Source organism: Octopus bimaculoides, chromosome 8 (genome assembly GCF_046866305.1).
Source record: "Octopus bimaculoides isolate indiv1 chromosome 8, ASM4686630v1, whole genome shotgun sequence".
NCBI lineage: Eukaryota > Metazoa > Mollusca > Cephalopoda > Octopoda > Octopodidae > Octopus > Octopus bimaculoides.
The window spans coordinates 1,320,987-1,335,986 of record NC_142935.1 but is presented as its reverse complement, the minus strand read 5'-3'; the positions used below and the strand labels follow the sequence as shown (position 1 = coordinate 1,335,986).

General features: G+C 38.3%; 1 protein-coding gene across 5 annotated transcripts in view; it reads left to right on the top strand.

Annotated features, from left to right (window-relative positions):
- The window catches only part of LOC106871778 (uncharacterized), a 262,045-nt gene that overhangs the window by 213,756 nt on the left and 33,289 nt on the right, over nt 1-15,000 (top strand). For all 5 annotated transcript variants that reach the window (XM_052969918.2, XM_052969917.2, XM_052969916.2 and 2 more), the window contains one exon: nt 10,934-10,996. In XM_052969918.2, the coding sequence (XP_052825878.1) occupies nt 10,934-10,996 (63 nt within the window). The remainder of the gene's footprint in view (nt 1-10,933; nt 10,997-15,000) is intronic.

Sequence of the window (15,000 nt, the reverse complement as noted above, 5' to 3'; positions counted from 1 at the left end):
CTATTTTATTTTCGTTTAAAGAACAAAACTTCAAGACCCAAAAACCTCTGCCATGTTTCCTCTATTTTTCATTTAAATGAAAGAAAAAAAAAACACCAGATTCCTTCCATGTGTATAATTGATTAAGATTTGACAAAAACGAGTTTGTTTATTTTGTATTTTTGACTTTGAAAGTTAAAACATTTGCAGGAAGTATATGAATTATACCCACATTCGGTGACCGTAAATTAATTTTTTAAAAAGTGACTACCAAAAAATGTTCTAGTTTTCCGTCTATTTCTCGTTATCTGAGTTTCTGCTTCAGTATTTACCAATATCTGTCAGTCAAAATTACTATTTCTCTCCCTCTCTCTCTCTCTCTCTCTCTCTCTCTCTCTCTCTCTCTCTCTCTCTCTCTCTCTCTCTCTCTCTCTTTCTTTCTTTCTTTCTCTTTCCTTCTCCCTCTCTCTCTTCCTCTCTCTCTCTCTCTCTCTCTTTCCTTCTCCCTCTCTCTCCCTCCCCCACTCTCTCTCTTTCCGTCTCCCTCTCTCTCCCTCCCCCTCTCTCTCTTTCTCTTTCCTTCTCCCCCCCTCTCTCTCTCTCATGATCTTTAATTTTCTTCCATGTCCCTTAAATCATTTTCTTTTATGGTTCGTATAAGCACAGATATCATATCAACCACATTACGCCTTCTAATTAGTACACTAGAAACAACACATAAAGTGATGTATGACAGCTAATTAGTTAACTCACTTAGGAGACCTGACAAATCGCAAGTTGAAACCCTACAATTAAGAAACGGTCGCCGAGCTGTCACGTTTGTCTGAATATGTCACAGACATCATACTTTGATTGACTGTGTGCGAGCTAACCTGATGAATTCCATGCTTTAACAAACGATAGACTTTTGCAAGTTGTGAAATCAGGGCAACAATGTGGAGGAAATTTCGTTACAGTGGCAAACGGAATTTGAAAACCTAAATATCCAAAAAAGAAAGAATAAAGACGGTTGCTTCTAATAAGAGTCTTCAGCTACTTCCCTCTGGAAGTATCTAACCCCAGGAATCACCCGGGAATTGTGAGCAGCAAAAATGGATGGGCTGATTGATAGAAATATCATCACCCAGTCTGCTCAGCATTTAGTAAGATTCACTTTTCTATTGGAAAGCATATTATTTTAATTTGAGCACGTGATATGCTGGTCTGCCTTGGCGTCACTTATTGTGAAGGCAATAATCATTTCCGGACTTTATAGACTGATCGTGGCGAGGTTAGAAGTTTAAATTTTAAATCGATGAGCAATGAAAAAAGAGGCACAGAACAACACATTTAATACTTTTTCTTTACTCATAACGAAGATCTTAAATTTTCTAGTCATACATCACCGTGTATAGCACCATTTTATTCTCTTTTGAAATCCTCAGCATCACATAACCCTAGGCAGATAAATTACACTCCGTATTTGGTCCCAATGTTAAAGATACGAAGAAGCTTGTAAACATATTTTTACTCGTCACACCGAAAGGTCGTGCGAGCACAGAGAAAACTCTATGTTCATGGATATGTAAATAGTCTTGTGTGCTAATTTTGTTACTATGGGGATCGATCATGCCAGTTACTGTCGCTATCTTGATTTAACTGACATGTAGACTAAATGAATAAAAATGGTAATAAACAGATTCTTATAGTCCAATCTAACAATTGTCTACAGAATACAATAAGAAATATTCTAGTCACAAACTCATGCGCGAGAAATCTCGAATTCAACCTTTAAGTACACAAAAAAAGACGCAAATGGACCCCTGCTTCCATATCTGGTGCGATACTACTGCAGCTACATGCAGACATCCTAGATTTGTTATCAAACCTTAGACGTTATTGACATGACTCAAGGTGGTGAGCGGACAGAAACGCTAGCACGCCGGGCGAAATGCTCAGCGGTATTTCGTCTGTCTTTACGTTCTGAGTTCAAATTCCGCCGAAGTTGACTTTGCCTTTCATCCTTTCGGGGTCGATAAATTAAGTACCAGTTGCGTACTGGGGTCGATCTAATCGACTGGCCACCTCCCCCCAAATTTCGGGCCTTGTGCCTAGAGCAGAAAAGATTACTGTCATGACTCATTGGACACATAGGGCCGATCTCAACATTACCCCTGAACGAGACGCAGTGCAACGCAGGGTTACTTATTTGCAGATTGGAACAACATGAAATGAAGTGTTTTGCTCAAGAACACAACTCACTGCTAGCTCCAGGAATTGAAACTGTGATCGTGAGTGCAAGAACCTAACCGCTTGGTCACGCAACCCTAGACTGCGTCAAAATACATAAATAAAATAAACTTCTCAAATAATTGTCATGAATTCGCTCACCAATCCACTTCAATTCCTGACCCTCAGACATGTTGTCTATCTCACTTTGCTTTGTCTATTCCTCATACAATGATCTTTGTTCCTCACATCTGCTTAATAATCAACCGCCTCTACTCATACACCGCCGATCTATTCACATCTCTTCCATCCGTCTCTTATATCAAACCCCCACCAACAATACCTCAACCCAGGCACCGCAATGACCAATATACACAGTTCTTTCTTTCTAGAACGTCAATCCGCTTGAATTCCCTTTCTGTCCAGGATTTCTCCCCTTTAACCAACAACTTATAGCTGTAACAAGTGCAACACCAAAAAGCGAGCGATCCCAGTTGTCTCGAAGAAGCTTCGGAGACCATAAACCTGGTCCCTTCCCTCCACGTTTAATTATTGATAAAGAAAGCAAAAATGAAGTGAGCTTGACTATGTGGAAGGATGGTGTTCTTTGAGATGTCGCTTTTGATACGTGACGTAGATAGAGAGATGAACGGTAAAGTTCTTAGACGAGCAGAAACCAGCAGAAATCTGCTGAACAAGATATGAAGACGGAGGCAAATGGCTAAATTCACTGGAAAGCATAGGAGATAACATGTTGAGCATTTGGCGGCAAGTGGAAAACTGAAAGAGAGTAAATGCTAGGGAAGAGAGAGAATAGGGGACGAGAGAGAAAGGGGGGAGATACAGAGGGGCGGAGAGAAAGAGAGGCAAAGAGATAGATAGATAGATAGATAAAGAGAGAGAGAGAGAGAGAGAGAGAGAGAGAGAGAAAGAAAGAGAAAGAGAGAGGCAGAGAAGATAATTGATGGTTTTAGCAGTCGGCTACAGAAAGATTCACCCAATAATTTTTGTGGGGGACAGGAAAGGGCAGAGGTCCATGATCGCCGACACCTGGGAGGAGGAGGAGGAGGAGGAGGAGGAAAAGAAAGAGTAATGGGTAGTAGTAGTAGTAGTAGTAGTAGTAGTAGTAACAGTCGTCTGAATGGCTAGCTCAACACTGCACAGATATATTTTCTTGTCGCAGAGATCACAGTAATAATTCAGAAAAAGCAAAAATACCGAATCGAAATATTCTAAAAAATCAATTCTATAAATAATAAGACACGTGACGACGATCGAAATCGAAACCGATCGAAATGTAAATCCTGGTTTCTGATTTTGGCACAAAGCCAGTAATTTGGGGGGAAGAGTGGGGTAAGTCGACCCCAGAGCATACCTTGTACTTATTTTATCAACCCCGAAATGGATGAAAGGCAAAAACGACCTCGGCGACATTTGAACTCGGAACTTAGAACCGGACGAAATGCCACTAAGCAATTTTGTCCGGCGTACTAAGGACTCAACCAGCTCGCAGTCTTAAGTGTAGATATAAATATTGGTTTCTAACTTTGACACAAGGTCAGCAATTTCTGCAGAACGAGTAAGTCGATTTCATCCACCCCAATGCATAACTGGTACTTATTTTATCGACCTCAAAAGGATGAAAAGCAAAGTCGACTTCCGCAGAATTTGAACTCAAGACATAAAGTCGGACGAAATGCCGGGAAGTGTTTTGCCCGGTGCATTAACGACTCTGCCACCTCGCCGCCTTAGTGTAAATATCAATATTAAACAAGAAAGGCTCCGTCTCTGCAAAGAAAGGGACTAATCCGAACAATTATTTATTAATCATGTTAACCGGAATCAATTGTCTTCTTTCATCTCCTCTTTTAATTCACTACTTCAGAGTTTCTTTTATCTGTTACTTGTTTCAGTCATTGGACTTCGGCCATGTTGAAGGATTTAGTCGAACAGGTCGACCGCAGGACTTGTATTTTTTGTGTCGTACTTATTCTGTTGGTCTATTTTGCAGAACCGCTAAGTTACGGGAACGTAAACAAACCAACATCGCGTATTAGGTAGTGGTAGGGGACAAACACAAAGCAACGCACACTCACACACACACACACACACACACACACACACACACACATTCACAACGATATACGAGGGTGAGTCAAAAAGTAATGCCATTTTGTTTCGGACAAGGTATAATTACCAACACAGGAACATGTATCATACATCAAAATGAAGCTGGTCCTTTGTAGATCACATCCCTACTTTTCAACATAGTATTTAATCTACAAGTTTCAATCTTCGTTCTGTGAGGATTTTGCTAACAGGTCTCTGGACGAAAACTGCAGTTAATATGGCTTCTCTTGATGTAATTGCGTTAACAAAGATGCCCAGATGTTTATAATAGTTTCTTAGTTTAATTTCTTGTAACTTAGAAATAAATGCTTCTCATTGTAAGATGTTGTTCATGTTCGATTCTTGGTTAATAATTCCATCCAAATTTTAAATGCCGTCTGTAGATTGTGAATCCACAGACTTTAGATACGAAATAAATTCTAAAACAGCATGGTTTCGGATTAAATCTTATTGCGAAAAACCTCGAGAAAGCGTCTTGTACTATAGCCAGCCCTGGGCCAACCAATGCCTTGTCAGTGAGTTTGGTAGGCGGAGATTGTGAGCAAGCCCGTCGAATTTGTGTGCCTGTGTTTGTCCCACCATCACTGCTTGGAAACTAGTGTGTGTTTCTTCACGATCCCGTAACTTAGAAATTTGGCAAAAGATATCGATGGAATAAGTGCCGACTTAAAAAAAAACAGTTATGACGATACTTATTTACACTGTAACCGTGTAGTCACAATAAACATATAACGAAGCAGGGTAACAACAACGTAACAATCCAACAAACTCTCCCGAGCTAAACACGAACGAACACACGATATTCCGACAAACTACTAAAACGACACCTTACGATTTCCTGCAATTAACACCTACTCTCTGTCTGTCTCTCACTCAGACCGCTACTATTTACAGTCGTTCGGTCAAGTCTATTCTAGCAGGGGGTGTCGCGACCCTTGCCATGACAATACACACACACACACACACACATATATATATATATATATATATATATATATATATGTATATATATATATATATATATATATATATATATATATATATATATATATATATATATAAATGCAGAGGTAACACACAAGTAAGCAGATGTTTATGAAAAAGAAGAACGAAAATGCGGCTTTTTTTAAATTAGGTTCATTTCAGTTTCTTTATATAAAAATACATTCAAAAAATGTTTTTGTTTTACATGTTTCGGTTGTTTATAAACCTTATCAAAAATGAAATATGCAGAGAAAAAATCATTAATGAAATAAGCGTTGATAGTACAGTTCAGTATTTAAGAGGTAAGGAATTATGTATATTATTTACATTATTTACATTTGACGGATATTTGTCATCTTGCTTGATGAAGGCTGGAGGGTATATCAGCTGAAACAAGATGAGGACAAATATCCGTCAAATGTAAATGATGTAAATAAGGTCAAAAAACGTTCATAGTGTACTCTTCTTTTCCCTGCAAGAGCACGTGGTAATTTCCATTATTTTGCGTGGCGTTGCTAGTAGCAACTTCAGTTGCTATCTGTGATGCTAAATCAAGTAGTGTGGTCAAAACTATTTTCAAAAGGAGGGGCGGCCGCAGCAGTCAAATAAGCAGCAGCAGCACTAATAGTCGTCGTAAAGTTATCTCCCCTGAAGTCTTCACAGAAATGCATCTATTCAACGTCTCATCTTTATTTCTTATGAATAATATACAAATAGTTTCAGTGTTTCCAGCTTAAAGAATTTAGATTCGATACTTTAGGAAATGCATTTCCTTGTTAATGCGTTCATTTACAGGAAAAAGAAAATTACACTATGAACGTTTATTTTATTACTAATTTTATTATTTTTTTTCTCCACATATTTCATTTAAGTAAATATTTTTGATAAGGTTTATAAACAACCGAAACATGTAAAACAAAAACATTTTTTAAATGTATTTATATAAAGAAATTTAAATGTTACAGTTCTATATTTAAGAGATGAGGAATTATTTACATTATCTACATTTGACGGATATTCGTCCTCATCTTGTTTGTTGTTAACACAACGTTTCGGCTGATATACCCTCCAGCCTTCGTCAGGTGTCTTGGGGAAATTTCGAACCTGGGTTCTCATTCCTATCGATGTTACTATTATTATTATTATTATATTATTATTATTAACAACAAACAAGATGAGGACGAATATCCGTCAAATGTAGATAATGTAAATAATGTAAATTTAAATGTACCTAATTTTAAAAAAGTAGCATTTTCGTTCTTCTTTTTCATATATATATATATATATATATATATATATATATATATACATATACACACAAGGAGTGGTTGTGTGGTAAGCAGCTTGGAGTTCAGTCCCACTGCGTGGAACCTTGGGCAAGTGTCTTCTTCCTATAGCCTCGAGCCGACCAAAGCCTTGTGAGTGGATTTGGTAGACGGAAACTGAAAGAAGCCCGTTGTATATATATATATATATATATATATATATATATATATATGCTTGTGTGTGGATGATTGTGTATCTGTGATTGTCTCCCCCACTCGCCAACATTGCTTGACAACCGATGCTGGTGTATTTACGTCTCCGTAACCTAGCGGTTCGGCAAAAAGAGACCGATAGATGTACTAGGCTTACAAAGAGTAAGTTCTGAGGTCGATTGGCTCGACTAAAAGGCGGTGCTCCAGCATGGCCGTAGTCAAATGGCTGAAACAAATAAAAGGATAAAAGAATATATACATACATATATGTATGTGTGTGTGTGTGTGTGTGTGTGTGAGAGAGAGAGACACAGACAGACAGACAGTAAGTAATTATACACACACACACAAAGCTACATCGTTATTTAATTGCTTCTATTTGGTGTGTGTGTGTGTGTGTGTGTGTGTGTGTGTGTGTGTGTGTGTGTGTGTGTGTGTGTGTGTTGGTGCTTATTGCATTGATAATGAGATAGATAAATTAGCTGGAGGGGATTTAACGGCTGGTAGCGTTGGATTAAGAGAGGAAAACACCTGGAAACGACTCTCCCTTGATAATGTGTCGAGGGTCGAGCGAAGGTAGCCACAGGACAACTAAGAAAGGATTTCCATCTCCAATCTCATCGACGCGATGAGATATAAGACTAATCAGATCATTGATTGATGATTATTTCTCTCACCTCCCCCCTCCACTCCTTTCAATATACTCCGAGTTGTTTGAATAACATTAATAGGTAGGAGCTCCTTAGTGGCATAACTGCAGTTTGGTGCCCCACCTCGTCTCGCTTTGTCATAACTTTCTAATACATGCATTTTCATAAATGAAATTTTAAAGAGATTCGTTTTCGCAACTGAAGATTACGAATGGGCTTTATGCCTTTGTTTCTGTCTTTTTTCTTTAAGAAGTATCTGATCATTCGCAACTTCCCGCTCTCGATTTTGTTTCCTCTTAATTCTGTTTGCTAAGGCGTGTGGCTTAGTGGCTAGGGAGTTGCATTCACGATCGCTAGATCGTGGGTTCGATTCCCGAACCTGGCTATGCGTTATCTTATTATGCAAACTACTTCAATTTATAATCCTCCGGTCCCCTCAGCTATGAATGAGTAACTCTGCGACCACTGGCAGCCCATTCTGAGGGAGGGCGTTGTGATCCTGTCGCGGTCAAGACACCATGGACACCGAGTAACCGGTGTTATGTAGCGAACAACTCGAGACAGTACTTATTATAATTCTCTATAAAATTCATATTTTTAAAGAACATTTTGCTGTGTGGTACGAAGCTTGCTTCCCAACCACATGATTCCGGGTTCAGTCTCACTGCGTGGCACCTTGGGCAAGTGTCGTCTACTATAGCCTCTGGCCGACCAAAGCCTTGTGAGTGAATTTGGTAGACGGAAACTGAAAGAAGCCCGTCGTATACGTATATTTGTGTATGTGTGTGTGTGTGTGTGTGTATCTATGTGTTTTTTTGTCTGTGTTGTACCCCCATCACCGCTTGACTGAAACAAGTGAAAGATATGAAAGATGTATGTATGGATGGATGGATGGATGTAGGCGTGACTGTGTGGTAAAAAATTTACTTCCCAACCACATGGTTCTGGGTTCAGTCCCACTGTGTGGCATCTTAGGCAAGTGTCTTCTCTTATAGCCCTGGGCCGACTAATCACTTACAAGTGAATTTGATAGACAAAAACGTTGTGGGGAAAGCTGTCGTCTTTACTTGTGCATCAATCTTTACTTTCATCAATCCATCTATTTGTCTATCTATCCATCTATCTATCTGTCTGTCTGTTTGTCTATTTGTCCATCTATCTATCCATCTATCTGTCTGTCTGTCTGTCTGTCTATCTGTCTATCTGTGTGTGTGTTTATGCATACGTGTCTTTGTGCCTGTGCTTGACCCTCCACACACACACACACACACCAATGCTTGACAACTGGTGTTGGCTTGTTTACGTTCCCATAATATTAGCGGTTCGACAAAACAGACTGATAGAATAAGTATGCAACTTTTAAAACATGGCACCAAGGTCGACCGGTTTGTCTGAAGCCCTTCAAAGCATTGTCCAAGCATGGCCACAGTCTAATGACTGAAAGAAGTAAAAAAAAATAGAGACATAACCGTAATGTACACCTTCGAAAACGCATCCCTGTAAAATTTCGTTAAGAAAATAGGTTTCACTTTTAAAAATTATACAGAAACAAGAGTGGTGGGGCCCTAATGTGTACTTATACGCCTCCGGCTTCGTATTGAGTAACGAAAACAAATTGTTGTCTTCACCACGTTTCTTTCACAACATTGCAACGAGTTCCATGGAGATTATATTCCGGTTTATACTCCAAGGTGAACAAAAGAACATTGAAGCGTCACGAAGGGGAGACGAACTTATCGAGTCCTCTTCATATGTCGTCTGCTGTAATACCCTCACGGCTAAACCCGAGTTCGCTCTGTAAAGAATGCCTGTGTTTGTGTGTTCGTTCCGGCGCATTCTACTCACACGCGCATCAACGCACGCACGCACAGAGTTTCATGTGAACGCATGCTTAGCATGAACCAGGAAAGGCGAGGAATTCGTTTGGGTGGGGAGAAGAAAATGAAGAATTTCGGTAAAGTCTACAGATAACAGCGATCGTTGTTCCTGCCAAACATTAAAATCATAAAGAAGCTTCGCTTACTTTATTTGTTATTCTTTTTCCTGTTTAGGCAGCGAACCGGCAGAAGCATTTGAACGCCGGGAAAAATGCTTAGCGGTATTTCGTCCGTCTTTACGTTCTATGTTCAAATTCCGCTGGGGTCGATTTTATCGTTTTGGAGTCGATAAAATGAGTACCAGTCGAGCACTGGGGTAGATGTAATCTTATCCCCCCTCCCTTGAATTTGCTGGTCTTGTGCCTATAGTAGAAAGGATTATTTTTATTATTAATATGACAACTTTGCGAGAAAAAAAATGATCATTCAGCGAAACGAAACAATACGCTATTATTGTTTTATATTTTTAGACAACTTAAGAAGCAACCACTTCGCTATCTCAGCAACAAACATTTTGACCAAAATACTGTTGTTATTATATATTAAAAAAGAGAGGGGGGAGTGAAACAGAGAGAGAGAGAGAGAGAGAGAGAGAGAGAGAGACGGTAGGAGAGGTTCACAAAATGAATAAAGGCGGGGAGAAACAGGTTTGGGGTGGGGGTCGTTTGTTTCTACAGATTTTTCTATTTTACAAGTTAAATTGAAAATCAAAATTATAAGCAAAAAGAAAAAAAAATTACATTCGTTTAAATTCAAAATACTCACTTTTTTTCCTTGAATCTTTTATTTTTTTCCCCCTTTCATATAAAAAAACAAATTTTGTCTTTCTGTAATCTTCGCTGCTAATTCTTTTACACCAATTTCGCGTTTTATTCTGTGACTGCTTCCCTCCCACACTACCACCCCACTCCTCTTTCGTCCTCTCTCTCTTTATCTCTCTCCCTCTTTCTCTCTCATTAACCTCACATCCCCGCTCCCTTTCTTCTTTCTCTCTCTCATCTTTACATCTCCGTTCTTTTTCTTTTTCTTTCTTTACTTCTTTCTTTCTCTCATTATCCTTACATCTCCCTTCCTCCTCTCCCCCCTTCTTCTCTCTCTCTCTCTCGTTATCGTTACAACTTCTCCTCCTCCTCATTTTTCTTCTTCCTTTCTTTTGCTCTCTCTCGCTCTTTCACTGCCAGATTACCAAAACAAACCCTCACCCTCCCAGCACCCGTCGTTCCCCCTCCCTCCACACTTCCACTGTCTTCTCCCTCCCCCACATTCTTTCTCTAACTCTTCGTAGTAGAAGAGAAAAGAAAGAAGAGAAAGAAGAAGAAAGCCATTTCTAGGAGGACTTATGCGAGCGAGCGCTCTCTGGCGACCAGGCTCCGTTGGTGTATGCCACCCTGCAACCAACGAACAGCAGACGTGCTGCTAACAACAACAACAACAACGGCGAGCAAACGTTGAATTACCAAATCACATTTCTCGACATAAGTCAAAATTGTACAGTTTAGGACGACACACCAACATTATGTCTGTGACTATGCCAAATGGAGAATTAATTCGACTCGTTGTTTTATTTGTTTTAATTTTCTCACCTGCTCCAATTTTAAGTCAAGATTTCGAACCTGTTTATCTGCAGGGTGATCCTGGTGAGCGCGGACCAACTGGCCCCGTCGGACCACCTGGCAAAGATGGCAAGCCGGTAAGTTTAGATTTTCATTTCATTTTATTTCATCGTATTTATAAATGAATATGTGTCTGAATGTGAATTAGATCCATCCGTCTGTCTATCTATCTATCTACATTCATACACACACGGCGCGCACTACCTATATGTACATATATATATATATATACACATACATACATACATACACACATGCATACATACATACACACATACATACATACATACATACATACAGACATACATACATACATATATACATACATGCATGCATACATATATGCATTCATACATACATACATACATACATATTATTTTATTCTACGTTTCAGCCGAAAGGTTTTGGCCATGTTGGGGCACCGCCGTTCTAACGATTGTGCCAGCTAATCAAAATATTCGGTGTCATGAATCCATTACAGCCACCCGTTCTTACCGACTGCGAAACCGATTGTTAAAATCAGCTGTAATGGATCGATCATACTTTGATTGATATACCCTTTATATACCCCTTCTCGATCGCCGACAAATATACGAGTGCATATTTTTTACTGACTTGTGGATTCGTAGACGTCTATACATACATGTATGTATGTATGTATGTATGTATGTATGTAAGAATGAATGAATGCGAGTTCAACAGGATACGGCTGTCCAGCGTTTGTCTGTTTGATGATCTGTCGTGTCGTCTCATGTAAGAATACAGACCTACCCAGGATTTGCAGATCCTGTTGCAGACGTTGCAGGGTGCAGTGGTGGTCACCGTCAGAAATCTAGATTTAGTTTGTTTTTTGTTGTTTTTTTTTGTTTTTTTACAATTTATTTTATTACTTGTCAGAATGGTGAAAATGTGAGGAGAAAAAAGAGAGAAAGAAAAAGAAAAAAGTATTATATTAAGTAGTGATATGATGGAATATTGTCAGATTTGATGGTATTTGACATTGTTCTCTAAGAACCGGTTAATATAAGTTTGCTTTATGGACGGTATTCTTTCGGTATATGACTATAAAATGAAAGTGGAAAATTATGATAGGCGTTTGGCGTTGAAATACTGAAAAGAAAAATTGAAATTTGAAAAAATAGAATTTTTTCTTTCAATCAGAATTGTTACCTCCGTACATGAAATAATAATAATAAGAAGAACAACAACAACAATAATAATAATAATAATAATAATAATAATAATAATAATAATAATAATAATAATAATAGTGGCTGTGTAGTAAGAAGCTTGCTTCCCAACCACATCTCCGTTGTTAAAAACAGGAATCAGAAGTGATTTTTGAAAATAAAATAAAATTAAATTAAATTAAATTAAATTAAATTAAAAAGCTGACTTTGCGGGGTGAAAGTAGTTTAGGTCGCCTATTTGGCACGTGCCCCTTAGATATTATCGAATAGATATTTCCACTTTCAATTTGTGATCACAAACCGAAAGAATACCCAATCGATCTACTTAAGCAATTTCGTTCCCACGAAGTAAAAAAAAACGTCGTTGTACCTAAGAATACAACACTTACTTTCCACAACCTCGTTTCGTCGACCGAGGGTTAAAAATGTAGCAGCCGTCTACATGAAGTGATAAATTTCATGTTTTTCATAGCGTGGCTTCTGTATATATATATATATATATATATATATTATATGAGGTTGGTTGGTACAATATTCATCTTCGTTCGTATTATATTTCGCTTTCAGTTGAGAAACATTATACATACCGGGGCACATTAAGTTTTAGCTGAGAGTCTGAGAGTGTGAAAATCGTCGATCAACAAACACGTGTTGTTTCGGAGAACCAATGTAAACAGTTGGTGTCTAAAGAATCAAATGTAAAGAAATCTAAGAGAGGAATGTTCCAAGTTACACTGCTTCCATTGTTTATTGAAGAAATCTCCAGCTTACCCTGTTGCTATTGTTAAACAGTCGTACATACATACATACATACATACATACATACATACATACATACATACATACATACATGCATGCATGCATGCATGCATGCATACGTCCGTGTGTGTGTGCGCGCGCGTAAGGATTTGTCTGTATGTGTAATTTTTGTGTAAGTTTTAATTGTGAAACATTAAAAAGCATCTTAATTAATTTTGATTATGTATGTTTGTATGCATATGTATGTTTGTTGTATGCATATGTATGTTTGTATGCATATATATATATATACGTACGTGTGTGTATGTGTGTCGGTGTGTATATTGAGTGGCGGCCCAGAGTTTAATTCTCTGTAGCGGCTTGGTGGGCCTTTTCCCCGGCTATTAGGGGATTCTACCCAATCCTCTTAGCTGTCTTCACAACTATTCCCCAGCGATCGACATTTGCTTCATTTCTAAAATACCAATCTCGACGCTTCAATGTTTGTTCATAAAATTCGTCTCATTTATACATACATACATACATACATACATACATACATACATCTATTGAGAAATCTGCAGTTACTCTATCCAGATTACAAGTTCAGGTTTATACCTGTAATTATTGGAACCCTGGGATATGTAACACACTGCCTAAATACCAATCTTGAGAAATTAGGCTTCTCAAAACCAGAAAGGAGAAAGCTAATTCGAAGACTACAGATCCAATCCATCACTGGAACTGTAAAAATCTGTAAAACTTTCCAGAAGTTTATCATATGAGCATGTCTAGATATGCAACTATATGCATGAGAATACATACATAAAGCAAACCATACAAATCTGAACATACAAATCTATACATACATACATACAAACAAACAAAAACACCCTGTTGCTGATGTTGAAATTGCAATGTGGGAGCCTTGAATCTAGGTTAGAAACCGATTCTTTCTCTATTGGTTGGAAATCTTCAAATAAACTAAATAATGGCATACATACATATGTGTGTGGTGAGGGCATTCTGTGTCTGTCTCCAACATGCCCCCACACACACTAAAATTTGTTCAGATAGACATCTACCAATGCACAGGTATATCGCTGTTTTCTATTTATTATTATTATCTCGTTTGCTACAGCACATTGCTGCATCTCTGATTAATGACTTTAAAATTGATTACTATCTCATAAATGACAATATTATGACGAAGCTTCCTTTACGGTATACACGCCTATTGACTAACTACACAACTATTTTAATGTAATCGATGAGCGTTCTATTCTGAGGAAGGGCGGCCGTACGTGTATGAACGTAGCATTTATATACACGCGCACGCACACACACACACACACATATATATGCATGCATACATACAAACACACGAACATACAGGCATATATGTATTTGTGTGTGTGTGTGTGTGTGTGTGTGTGTGTGTGTGTGTGTGAATATATATACAAACATTATATACGCATATATTATGTTACACGTATATATGCATATATATATATATATATATATATATATATATATATATATATATATATATATATATATATATATATATATATACACATATCTATACACTCGCATCTACACAGACATTCAGACACACATATATGCACAGACATATACCATACATGCATGCATACATACATACATACATACATACATACATACATACATACATACATACATACATACATACAGGGCCGGCCCTACGGTTGCTGGCAAGCTGAACTTCGGCGTGTACAAGCTGGCGGTCGTGGAAATTTCCTTGTCTTTGTCACGCCCTCCTTGGAGCCCTCTAGCACATGGCGTCCCGGGCGACTGCCCAAGTTGCCGGTGCCTTGAGCCGGCTCTGCATATATACATGCATATATACATACCTGTACACATAGGTACAAGTAATCAATGGAACAGTAAAATTTTGTAAAACTTTCCAGAAGTTTAGTACTTAAGTATATATGTGCATGTCTGGACATGCAGCTATATGCATGGGAATGCATGCCTAAAACAAAACATACACATCTGCACATGCATTGACCCCAAATACTGCACATACGCACACAAGCATGCACGAGCGCCCTGTTGATGTTGTTGGAATTTCAATGAAGGAGACTTGGATCTCGGTTAGAAATCGGATCCAT